Below are 13538 nucleotides of genomic sequence, written 5' to 3' on the forward strand. Positions count from 1 at the left end.
AAGCAGTGTTTCACAAGTACTTGAAACAAGTAAATCCTATAAAAATTCAACATATAAATAACTGGCAAGTAAAAAATGAGTTTTTAACAAGTAGGATAATTATTTTCTTGAATGTCAGTAACGAGAAAAATATGTGGAAGCGAAGCAAAAATGCAATCTTCTAAGACTTTCCTTAGCTGTCAAAACCTAGGGAGGGCCGGGCACGGTGGCTCACGCCTGTAATCTCAGTGCATTATTTGAGTCCAGGAGTTCAAGACTAGCATCTGGGCAACATGGCAAAACTCCATCTCTATTAAAAATACAAAAATTAGCCAGGCATGGTGGTGCGCACCTGTAGTCTCAGCTACAGTGCACACCTGTAATCCTGGCTACTTGGGTGGCTGAAGCATAAGAATCACTTGAACCCGGGAAGCAGAGGTTGCAGTGAGCCGAGATTGCGCCACTGCACTCCAGCCTGGGAGACAGAGCGAGACTCTGTCTCTAAAAAAAAAAAAAAAAAAAAACTGAGGGAGAACTTTACTGATAAGAAGTTGTCTTCCACTCCTAAAGAGGAAATCACTTTTTTTTTTTTTTTTTTTTTTTTAGGAGGCAAGGTCTCACCGTGTTGCCCAGACTAGCCTTGAACTCCTGGGCTCAAGCAATCCTCCAGCCTCAGCCTCCCCAGTAGCTAGGATTACAGGTGTGCACCACCACATTCATCTGGAAATCACATTTCTGATTGTATTATTCTTTCTAAAGAGGGGCTTGCTTATAAGCTTTCCTTCTACGTTATAATGTGAGGACACATTGGGACACAAGCGTACAAAGTACAATTCATTCATTATTCAACACATATTTATTGAATTCTCACAAGGTGCCAGACAGTTGCCATTCTCCAATTAGGAATAGGTTAGTGAGCAGGACACAGTTCCTGTGCTGCCAGGAGGGAGAGAGAGACGATAAGAAACACACCTGGCTCACACCTGTAAGCCCTGCACTTTGAGAGGCTGAGGCAGAGGAGGATCTCTTGAGGCCAGGAGTTGTAGACCAGCCTGGGCAACAAAGGGAGACCCAATCTCTACAAAAATACAAAAATTAGCCTGTTGTGGTGATGTGTACCTATAGTCCCAGCTTCTTGAGAGGCTGAGATGGGAGGATTACTTGAGCCCAGGAATTTGAGGCTACATTGAGCTATAATTGTGCCATTGCACTCCAACCTGGGTGACAGAGCAAGACCCTGTCTCTAGAAAAGAAAAGAAAAGAAAAGAAACATTCCAGATAATGAGAAGTGCTATGGAGAGAATTAGAGACGCCTGCCTGGCCACTTCAGGCTGGGTGGTCAGGGAATGCCCTTTGAAGAGGTGAGAGTAAGACAAGACCGGAATGACAGGAAGGACGCAGCTGTGCAGAGACCTGGGGAGAGGAGAGAGTTCAAGGCAGAAGGAACAGCTCAGCGATAGTGTGCTAAATCTTTCCTTGCTTTAATTTGAATGCACTGACAAATCCTCCTCTTCCTTTGGGGCTCCAGCGAAAGGTTTTTAAGTGTAATTTTATGACTGATATTCCCAGAGAGTGAACTGACAGGCTAGGAGTGATGATAAAAGTGGGTGTGTGGAAGAAAACAGGGCAGAGACCAGGATGAGGCAAATGAGATGCTTCAGGCACAAAATGTAAGGCCATGCAGTGCAAATGACTCACAGAGTTCTGCCTCCCTGCATTTTGCACCCTAAGCACTTCGCTAGCCTCACTCTTGTCACAGCCCTGGGAAGAAGGGAGAAGAAGTAGAGTTGTGAGATATCCTGGTGCTTTGAAGATCCAGCAGGTTTGGGTGTAGAGGGGGAGATAAAATGGAAAACATTAAAACAGCCTAGGAGGAGGACCCCCCCCATATACATACTTCCAGCCCCAGGACCCGGATCCCACACAGCAGCCCTCCGCCTGGGGGCACCCTTCACAGCTTCTCAGGATGATAGACTGTCATGCCCCACGAGTCTGGGTACGTTTCTTTAGCTTCTTGAGTTCATAACTGGACTGGCAGTGTGAGAAGCACACAAGGCCATCCTGTGTGGCACCTGTGACAGCAGGCATGCCAGATTGCCTGCCATTGGTTAAGGAGACAGCTGCCAAGACCTGAAGGGACACCACTGCTTATCGAGTGTGTCTTTCTATAAGGATTCTACTGCTACCATCTTTTACAGATAGGTGTCAAGTAAAAGTTGTCTGTGTTGGGAAGTTCCCAGAAAGGTGATCTGTTGGGTGAGTTCCTCCCTGGCCTCCTACAGAGCCAGCTAAGGACAAGCTGAAGGATAATGGCAGCATGGCAGGAACAGGCGATCTGAATTAGGTGACAGGGAATGATTTTCAGCTTCAGCGTTGCAGTATTGTGTGCCTGAATCAAAATGCCACCACTCCCCTATTTTTTGTGTGCTAAATTTTAAAGGATTATTACATTACCACACTGTGGAATCTCTTTTGTTTGTTATCCTTTAAAAAATTGCTGTTTTCTTTTCTTCTTTTTAAAAGAATATGGATTGTGCTCAGTTCCGTTTGAAAATAAGCTCTATCTAGTCGGTGGACAAACTACAATCACAGAATGCTATGACCCTGAACAAAATGAATGGAGAGAGATAGCTCCCATGATGGAAAGGAGGATGGAGTGCGGTGCCGTCATCATGAATGGATGTATTTATGTCACTGGAGGATACTCCTACTCAAAGGGAACGTATCTTCAGAGCATTGAGAAATATGATCCAGATCTTAATAAGTGGGAAATAGTGGGTAATCTTCCCAGTGCCATGCGGTCTCATGGGTGTGTTTGTGTGTATAATGTCTGATTGAATCTGCAGAAATGACCAACCAATCACTTTTTTGGAGTATAGTTTTTAAAAAAAAAGAATGCAGGGTTTGAAGTTCCTTACCTGATAATTGTGTCTGGCACATGATAGGGGATCAGTAAATTGTAATTCCTAACCCTACTGTACTCCCAAATATGGTGATTCATGGTCAAGAAAAATCTTATATATATATATATACACACACACATATATATGTGTTTGTATATATATACATATATATGTTTATATGTATACATATATGTGTGTATATATATACATATATACGTATATATGTATATATATACACAGTTGAATCAGTGGGATTAATACCTATAATCTCTGGTTTTCAAAGGTAATGTGGAATATTTGACACTTGGTAAAAGGTGAACTACCTTTGTAGTGAATCTTTTCCTCTTGGTAGCATCAACACTGGGGATAAATCAGAACCATTCTGTGGAATGAAATGTTTCTCAAGAGCCTATAATATAGTAGATAGTGCATATTAAGATGTCTGGTTGGGCATGGTGGCACATGCCTGTAATCCCAGCACTTTGGGAGGCTGAGGCAGGAGGATCACTTGAGCCTAGAAGTTGGAGACTAACCTGGCGAGACCCTGTCTCAAAAAAAAAAAAAAAAAAAAAAATCCATTTAGCTAGCAGGAATTTGACATTTAAAGAGGGAATCTTCTCTACCTCTACAAAATCAACACTTAACACTTTTTTCACCTTCAGAATTATTTAGAATGTGGATTTACTTTGTCTAGTTTTTTCCTTTATAGTGTAATTTATTGTTACTCTCTGTTTACTGACTACCAGAGATATACAAAATACTGTGCAAAAGATTGTTACTGTTCAAAGAGCTTACAAACTAAATTTAAAAGAATGGCAAGTCTGAAAAATAAATGAGAAGATAGTCAAATATTTGTTTATGCTAAGGACTGTTTTTAATTTTCAGCTTTGATGTAAATTGCTAGCTTAGGTGTCTTTAGTTCAAGCATGTTAGGAAATCCTCTTTATTCTTAAATATAGATACATGTCTGCATATATGATTGAATTTTAGAGCCAGAAAGCATGTAGAGCAGTTGTGATTAGTAGAAAATACATTGACAAGAAGATATTTGCATTTATTTCCCAAAGCTGCCAGTAACTAGATTTTGTGACTTAAGTCATTTAACCTCTCCTTGATTAGAGCTTCCTGAGCCATGCACACTGGCACTGCAAATCACAGACAGGCCTAGATACAGATCCCCTCACCCCTTGCTACATCCAAAGGTGGCCTGGGTGGCTGGAGCCTCTGGGCCAGAACCACCTTTGTCCATTTTCCTCAGTGTGCCTACAGCATCGCTTTCCATGTGTGCCATAACTTGGGAATAGTTGGGATGTGTTGCTTAACTCCTTTACACCATTAGTTATCTGTGAGACCATCTATTCCACACTCTTCATTTTTTAAAAAGAGACAATAATTATTTTTAACTTACTGAAGTTTAAAACTACCTAGCATTTCTGATTAAAAAAAAATTTAGAAGGAAGATTTTAATGCATTTATTTCAGATGGCATTTTAAATAGATACAACCCTTTGGAAACACAATATGGTACTACATAGCAAGGGCTGTAAAAATGACCATATCCTTTGCCCCATAAATTCTACTTCTATACTTTTAACCTTAAAAATAATTCAGAAAAAAGATAAATGCATGAAGACGTTTATGTCTGCATTCTTTATAATAACAAAAATTGGGGAAAAAAACTCCATGTCAAGAAAGTGGGATAAGAAAAATAGTGAAGTATTATACTGCCATTAAAATAATTATTTGGAAGACTGTAGAAACGTGGACATGTTTGATATGGTAAGTAAAATGAGCACAATACAAAATAGTATGCATACTATGATTGTGACTTTGTAAAATCTTTATGCATGTGGAAGGTAATCTGCAAAACAAATTCATTGTGTTAGTGTAGCGGGATATGGAATGACTTTATTTATTTAAATCTTTTCTTTAATATTTGTACTTTCAATAAAAATAAATCACTGTACATAGTAAGACTGCTTGAATTTGGGCTGATTGGGTTGAAGGATAGTCTGAACTAATGAAAACAAGTGAGTTATACACTACTTCATTCTGTAATTGAATTGTAGACTATTTTATTGCTCTGAAGAACATTTAGCAATTCACGCTAGAACTAATATGCTGCTCAATAGTGCTTTAGAGATCCACTTTATGGCATAGGTGAGAACAGTTGCAGTCACCTTCCCCTCCTTTGCCAGTTTATGTAGGTCCTATAAACTCCTGAGTCAAGTCTGGCCTTCTCTGGAAAGTCTTTCCTGTTTCAGCCACAGTAAGACTCCCATTATCACATTTAAGAATTGGTCATTTATATATGAATTGTGTATCTCTTGGCTAAGTTAGAGATTATGGACCGCATCTTATTCTTGGCCTTCTCAAGATCTAGTATTTCATATGTATGTCCAGCATACAAGGACGATGATATGGATTATTTTTACAGAAAAGCATGCTGGAGGTGCTTGAAGGATCTTGAAAATAGTTTGTGATCTGAGGTATTTAATTTTCAGCTCCTATTTTCTGTTTGTTTTTTGAATTTTTATTTTTATTTTTATTTTTTTATTTTTAGTAGAGAGAGGGTTTCACCATGTTAGCCAGGCAGGTCTTGAACTCTTGACCTCAGGTGATCCGCCCATCTTGGCGTCCCAAAGTCCTAGGATTACAGGCATGAGCCACTGCACCTGGCCTCTTTTTGAATTTTTAAAATGCTGTACTTTGTGTCAAAAGCTCCTGTTTTCTGTTAGAAAACATTTTTGCTATGGATTTGTGCACAGCAAAAAGGATTACAAAGGTGTACAGCTTTCTGTCAACTTTTTCAAATTTGAAGTCACTGCAGTATGATGAAAAATATTTTACTAAGGCCAAACATTTTAGTAATCCCAGCCTGTAATCCCACGCCTGTAATCCCAGTACTTTGGGAGGCTGGGGTGGGAGAATTGCTTGAGGCCAGGAGTTCGAGACCAGTCTGGGAAACATAGGGAGACCTTATCTGTACAAAAAATAAAAAAAATTAGCCCAACATGGTGCATGCCTGTAGTTCCAGCTACTTGGGAGACTGAGTAGGGAGGATCCCTTGAGCCCAGGAGTTTCAGGTTACAGAGAGCCATGATCACACTGTACTCCATCCTGAGCAACGGAGTGAGACCTTGTCTCTACAAAAAAAAAAAAAAAAAAAAAAATATATATATATATATATATATATATATATGTATTTTTGTATATTTGTCTTTCACTAAAATCAAATGCAAGCCATTGCTTTGGGAGGTCAAACATTATTTTACAAAATAGTGAAAACCATGGAGATTATTTTAAGCGTGGATTAATTAAGATGAGTTTATCCAAATTTTAGAAGCTGTTATTTCTCTTAGGTTTTATTTTCAGTGTTTTAGCTGGAACTGAAAGAGGATTAGCATCTAGGGTACTTGCTCAAAGGCACATTGCCCTATGTTTTCACATTTATATAAATAAATATCTGTAAGCCCCAACTCTCAATGTGACTATATTTGGAGATACAGCCTTTATGGAAGTAATTAAGGTTAAATGAGGTACTGAGGATGGGGCCCTGATTTAACATGATAAGTGTCATTATAAGAAAAGACATCTTGCTGTCTGAAAGCCAGAAGCAAGCCCTCACCAGAACCCAACCATATTGGCACCCTGATCTCAAACTTCCAGCCTCCAGAACTGTGAGAAAAAAAATTGCTTGTTTGCCACCCATTATGGTAGCCCAAGCTGACTAATACAGACTGCAGAGGAGATCGCCGTTTATATGATCAGTTTAGGTGCTGGATCAGCCAGTAGCAGACAGTCAGCCCTCCATCCTCCCTCCCTTCACGTATGCAGAGCAACAAAAAACACTTGTTTTATTAGTCTGAAAATGTCTGAAACTATAAATACGGCTTACATTTCTTAGGTCACAGCAGACACAGCTTGGGGCTTCTGTCTGCCTTAGAGCAGTTCTTCAAAGGTTGTGACTGTGCTGATGCCCTAACTTTTTTTATGGGGCACCCACACTTGGACTATGCTATGGTTTGGATGTTTGACCTCTCCAAGTCTCATATTGAAATTTGCTCCCCAGTGTTGGAGGTGAGACCTAATGAGAGGTGTTTGGGTCTTGGGGGCAGATCCCTCATGGATAGATTAACCCCCCCCCTTGTGGGTGAGTTCTCTGTTCCAATGAGAGCTGGTTGTTAAAAAGAGCCTGGCACCTCCCTTCCTTTCTCTTCCTTTTCTTGCCATGTGATCTCTGCACACACAAGCTCCCCTTTGCTTTCCACCGTGAGTGGAAGCAGGTGTGAGGCCCTCATCAGATGCAGATGCCCAGTCTTGGACTTTGCAACCATCAGAATCTTGAGCTATATAAACCTTTTTTTCTTTCTTCTTTTTTTTTTTTTTTTTTGAGACGGAGTCTCGCTCTGTCACCAGGCTGGAGTGCAGTGGTGCAATCTCGGCTCACTGCAACCTCCGCCTCCCCGATTCAAGGGATTCTCCTGCCTCAGCCTCCAGAGTAGCTGGGACTACAGGTGTGCACCACCACGCCCAGCTAATTTTTGTATTTTTAGTAGAAACGGGGTTTCACCATGTTGGCTAGGATAGTCTCAATCTCTTTACCTCGTGATCCATCAGCCTTGGCCTCCCAACGTGCTGTCATGAGCCACCCCACCCGGCCTAAATAAACCTTTTTTTCTTAATAAATTATCAGTCTCTGGTATTCTTTTATAACAATACAAAATGGAATAAGACAGAAAATTGGTACTGAGGAGTGGGGTATTGCTTTAACAATACCTAAACATGAGAAAGCAGCTTTGGAACTGGGTAATGGGATGAGGTTGGAAGAGTTTGGAGGGCTCAGAATGTAACCAGACTTAGGTTCAGCTGCTGCCGCTCAAACACCAGTCATTAGAGGCTAGGACTGGTGGGAGGAAAAGCAGGTTTAATTGGAGAGCCAGCAAACTTGAGAACATAGTGAACAAGCATTCGAAAGTACCATCTTTATTTTTTTCTTCAACTTTTATTTTAAGTTCCCGGGTAGATGTGCGGATGTGCAGATTTGTTACACAGGTAAACGTGTGCCATGGTAGTTTGCTGCACAGATCATTCCATCGCCTAGGTATTAAGCCCAGCGCCCATTAGCTGTTCTTCCTGATGCTCTCCCTCCCCTCAGCCTCCATCCCCACAGGCCCTAGCGTGTTGTCCCCCACCATGTGTCCATGTGTTCTTATCATTCAGCTCCCACTTAAATTGAGAACATGTGGTGTTTGCTTTTTTTGTTCCTGCATTAGTTTGCTGAGGATAATGGCTTCCAGGTTCATCCATGTCCCTGCAAAGGACATGATCTCATTTTTTATGGCTGCATAGTATTGCATGGCGTATATGTACCACATTTTCTGTATCCAGTCTATCACTGATGGGCATTTAGGTTGATTCCGTGTCTTTGCTATTGTGAATAGTGCTGCAATGAAAGTACCATCTTACATTTTAAAATTTACCATAGGGTTTTTAAACGGAAACTTGGAGACATGTGGAGATGCAGGGTACAGGGTCTGTGTGTCTTGTTCCAGTGGTTATCTTGGGTAATGCCTGTCCAGACTTCTGGTTGGCATTATCTTGACTTCGGCCTGATGATGGTGGACTAATTGTTGGTTACTCCCTCCAAATGGGAGAATTCCTCAATGAGGGCTCTGTCCCTGATTTGTTTCAAGGTTAGCCTCTGGGATTTCTCAAGCAAGAGCCTAATTAGATAAGCATACATTGTGCTGAAAGGGAGTGTCTAGAGAGGGAAGAAAGAAAAAGAAAGTGGGTGATTTTTAACACCGAGGCCCCTGGTTACAAGAAGACAAAAAGATGAGGAGTTTAGAGATTGGAAATTCTAAGAGGTTGGAACTTCTTACAGATTGATTAATTGGTTATGACCAAAATGCTGATAGAAATGTAGACAGTATGTCAAATGGGGACTTTTAAAAAATTAAAAAAATTAAAAAAATATATAGACAGTAAAGGCCATCTTGACAAGGTCTCAGGTGGAAATGAGGAACTTACTGGGAACTGAAGCAGAGATCACCCATGTTACAGCACAGCAAAGAACTTGGCTGCATTGTGTCCATGCCCTAGGGCTTTGTGGAAGACCAAACATAAGAGTAATGACCTAGTGTAATTGACAGAAGAAATTTCTAAGCAGCAAAGCAATCGAGAAGTATATGATTACTTTTAACGGCATATGTTGAATTGCAGCAGCAAAGGAATGACTTAAAGGCAGAATTTATCATTAAAAGCAGAGTGTAAAATATTGGAAAATTCTCAGCCTGGTCATGTAACAGAGAAGGAAAGAGCATATTCAGGAGAGGAATCCAAGGGTCAAGCTGGAGCCACAGGTTGCTAAAGAGTTTAGGGTGACAAAAAGGGATCTAGGTACTAATAGTCAAGACAGTGGGGAAAAGGCCACAAAGGCATTTCACAAATCGAAATTTCCGCTGGGCAGCCACCCCTCCCATCACAGGCCTAGGGGTATTAGGAGGACAGATTGGTTTTGGGGAACAGGACCAGGGCACCACTGCTCCTCACTGCTTCAGGATGCTGTTCCCAGGCTGTAGCAGCTGTGGCTCAAATGACCCCAGGAACCCCAGATAAGATTGGTGCTGCTGCTCCAGAGGGCACGAGGTGGAAGCCTTGGTGGTATCCACGTGGTATTAATTCTGCAGGCCCACAGAATGCAAGAGCTACGGAGATGTGGCTTCCACTTAGATTTCAGAGGATTTATTGGAAAGCCTGGGTGCCCAAGCAAAAGCCTGCTGCAGAGTCAGACCCTTCACAGGCAGCCTCTGCTAGTGTAATGCCTAGTGGATTTGCAGGAGGGCCACTGCCTTCCAGCCCCCAGAATGATAGAGCCACCAGCAGTGTGTACCTTCAGCCTGGAAAAGCCTCTGGCATTTGACTCCACCTTATGAGAGCAGCCACATGGGCTGCACCCAGAAAAGCCACAGGGATGGGTCTGCTCAAGGCCTCAGGACCCACCAGTGTGCCCAGGTTGCGGGACATAGAGTCATAGGAGATTATTTTGGAGTTTTAAGATTTAATGCCTGCCCTGCTGGGTTTTGGACACGCATGGGGCCTATTACCCTTTTCTTTTCACTGATTTCTCCCATTTGACATGGGAATGTTTGACATGGGAATGCCTGTATAACCATTGTATCTTGGAATTAAATAACTTGTTTTTTATTTTACATGCTCATAGCTGAAAGGAACTGTTCTTGAATCTCAGATGAGATTTTGGACTTTGGACATTTGAGTTGGTACTGGAACAACTTAAGACATTTGGGACCGTTGAGATGGATGATTGTACTTTACATGTGGGAAGGACATCAGTTTTGGGGGCCAGGGGTGGAATGCTATGGTTTGGAAATTCTTCCCCTCCAAACCTCATGTTGAAATTTGATCCCCAGGATTGGAGATGGGGCCTAATGGGAGGTGTTTGAGTCATGGGGGCAGACCTAGAGCTGTGGTTGGCCAAGTTCCCTGCCGTTGGGACTAAGCTGGTGTGAATGAAGAGAACAGATACAGATGCCCAGTGACTGGGGATGGGGGATGATGGATGATGTTAACGTCTGGTTCTAGGCCTTCCTGACACAGTTCCATTCCTGTCTTTTCCACAGTTGGATGGTGATGTGACCCAATAGATCCTTTTTTGTTTTGAATCAAGTTTCTATCTCTTGCAACCAAAAATGTGCTAAGTCAAGGAAGGGCTTTGTCCCTTGTTAAAATGTAAATATTTTTGGAAAGTGTATTGTGTTTTCTATCACTTCTGTAAGAAATTACCATAAACTTAGTAGCTTAAAGTAATACAAATTTATTTTATAATTCTGCAGGATAGAAGCGTGGTACAGGTTTCACCGTATCAGTGTTAGGAGCCTTAATTCTCCTTTCCATGTAACCTGATACATAGATTCCAAAGATCAAGATGTAGACATCTTTAGGGGACCATTATTCTGCATACCACAGATAGTGATATATTGTCTTATTCTGACTTTCGCAATTCCATTTGATTTGAGAGGAGATTCTGACAGAAAGAAAAAGAAAAAAACAAAAAACAATGATGGGTGTCAGGAACTCCTGAGGAGTGGAAGATAGAAAGTAGGTTTAGGGAAAAAAAAAGAAGTTGGTGACAGGGTCATTGACTATTAGACCATTCTGCCAAGGGCTGGAAGCAAAATATAATGCAAGACAAGTGACTAATTGTGTCAAAGATGTAGATTATCAAGAGCCCCAGGTCTTTTTGCATATTAGGAGGCCATGTAACTTGAATCTTAATTACCCTAAGCCAATCATGGATAGTCCATCCTCCTTGCCAGTGTTTGGTGGAGGAATGTATGTGAAGCAGTTCTAACCTCTAAGATATTAGAAGAAGGGTTCTAGGCGGGTGGTCCTCTAGCAAAAAAAAAAAAAAAAAAAAAAAAAAAAAAGGTTTTTGCTTCTAGGAGAGAGAAAGACTCAAGGTGATAAAGAGTTCATCTTTCTTGAGGCTAATATAAAAAGTTGTTTTCATATAATTTATTTGCCAATTATTATTTTGAGACAAAGTCTTGCTCTGTTGCCCAGTCTGGAATGCAGTGGCCGGATCTCAGCTCACTGCAACCTCCGCCTCCTGGGTTCAAGCGATTCTCATTCCTCAGCCTCCCAAGTAGCTGGGATTACAGGTACCCCACCACCTCCAGCTAATTTTTGTATTTTTAGTAGAGACGGGATTTCACCATGTTGGCCAGGCTGGTCTTGAACTCCTGACCTCAAGTGATCTGCCTGCCTTGGCCTCCCAAAGTGCTGGAATTACAGGCATGAGCCACTGTGCCTAGCCCAATTATTATTAAATGTCAATCTATATAAGACAACCAAAGTATTTCATAATATCAAGTATTTCATAAGGTGTTTTAGCTATAGCAATTATTATTTGACAGCTAAGAAATAGAGCAGTGTAAGAAAATAATATTTATAAAGTTATGAAATATCAATATTGATATTAAGGCTTCATTAGGCCAGATGTGGTGGTCACACCTATAATCCCAGCACTTTGGGAGGCCCAGGCTAGAGAATTACTTGAGGCCAGGAATTTAAGACCAGCCTGTGCAACTCTACAAAAAAAATCCAAAAAATTACCTGGGCGTGGTGGCACATGCCTGTAGTCCTAGCTACTCAAGAGGTTGAGGTGGGAGGGTCACTTGAGCCTAGGAGTTTGGGGCTGCAGTGAGCTATGATCATGCCACCACACTCCAGCCTGGGTGACAGAGTGAGACCCTCTCTCTCAAAAAAAAAAAAAAGAAAAAAAAAGCTTCATTAACTATCACAATAGTAAATAACACAACTTACCAATGCTTCACATTTGAAAGACTCTATATGAAATTAATTCTATTGTCAAGAAATTAAATGAGAGGAATTCTCATTTTTATTGAAGGTAATAAATAAAGCATCACCTAACATTATATACTAGTCGTTTTTCTTATTTATTTATTTATTTTCTCTTGAGACGGAGTCTCGCTCTGTTGCCCAGGCTGGAGTGCAGTGGTGCGATCTCGACTCACTGCAAGCTCCACCTCCTGGGTTCACACCATTCTCCTGCCTCAGCCTCCTGAGTAGCTGGGACTACAGGAGCCCGCCACCACGCCCGGCTCATTTTTTGTATTTTTAGTAGAGACAGGGTTTCACCGTGTTAGCCAGGATGGCCTCGATCTCCTGACCTCGTGATCTGCCCGCCTCAGCCTCCCAAAGTGCTGGGTTTACAGGCGTGAGCCACTGTGTCTGGCCTTTTTTTTTTTTTTTTTTTTGAGACGGGATTTTGCTCTTGTTGCCCAGACTGGAGTGCAGTTGCGTGACCTTGGCTCACTGCAACCTCTGCCTCCTGGGTTCAAGCGATTCTCCCGCCTCAGCCTCCTGAGTAGCTGGGATTACAGGCATGTGCCACCACGCCTGGCTAATTTTGTATTTTTAGTAGAGATGGGGTTTCTACATGTTGGTCAGGCTGGTCTCGAACGCCTGACCTCAGGTGATCCCCCCGCCTTGGCCCCCCAAAGTGCTGGGAATACAGGTGTGAGCCACCACACCCGGCCAAGATATACTATTCCTTTTACAAAAGAAGACATGTATGTGGCCAAAAAGCCTATGAAAAAAAGGTCGGTATCACTGATCATTAGAGAAATGCAAATCAAAACCACAGTGAGGTAATATCTCACACCAGTTAGAATAGCTATTACTAAAAACTGAAAAAAAATAACAGATGCTGGTGAGGTTGTGGAGAAAGGAGAACATTTATACACTGTTAGTGGGAGTGTAAATTAGGTTCAGCCATTGTGGAAAGTAGTGTGGTGACTCCTCTAAGAGCTAAAAACAACTATCATTTGACCCAGCAGTCCCATTACTGGGTATACATATACCCAAAGGAATATAAATCATTTTACCATAAAGACACATGCCTGCAAATGTTCATTGCAGCACTATTCACAATAGTAAAGACATGGGATCAATCTAAATGTCAATGACGGATTGCAAAAAGAGAATGTGGTACACATACATCATGGGATACTATGCAACCTTAAAAAGGAGTGAGATCATGTCTTTTGTGGGAACATGGATGGAGCTGGAGGCTATTATTCTTAGCAAACTAGTGCAGGAAGAAAAAACC

At 41.5% G+C, this 13538-nt stretch overlaps 1 protein-coding gene across 5 annotated transcripts in view; it reads left to right on the forward strand.

The window, feature by feature from the left end:
- The window catches only part of KLHL23 (kelch like family member 23), a 59186-nt gene that overhangs the window by 12983 nt on the left and 32665 nt on the right, over positions 1-13538 (forward strand). The window contains exon 4 of one of the 5 annotated variants that reach the window (XM_001137023.8): positions 2503-4855. The exons of the other annotated variants lie outside the window; for them this stretch is intronic. Within the exon in view, the coding sequence (XP_001137023.2) occupies positions 2503-2813 (311 nt within the window). The 3' untranslated portion in view covers positions 2814-4855. Of the gene's footprint in view, positions 1-2502; positions 4856-13538 lie in introns of those variants that run through there. 5 annotated transcript variants of the gene reach the window in all.

Source organism: Pan troglodytes, chromosome 13 (genome assembly GCF_028858775.2).
Source record: "Pan troglodytes isolate AG18354 chromosome 13, NHGRI_mPanTro3-v2.0_pri, whole genome shotgun sequence".
NCBI lineage: Eukaryota > Metazoa > Chordata > Mammalia > Primates > Hominidae > Pan > Pan troglodytes.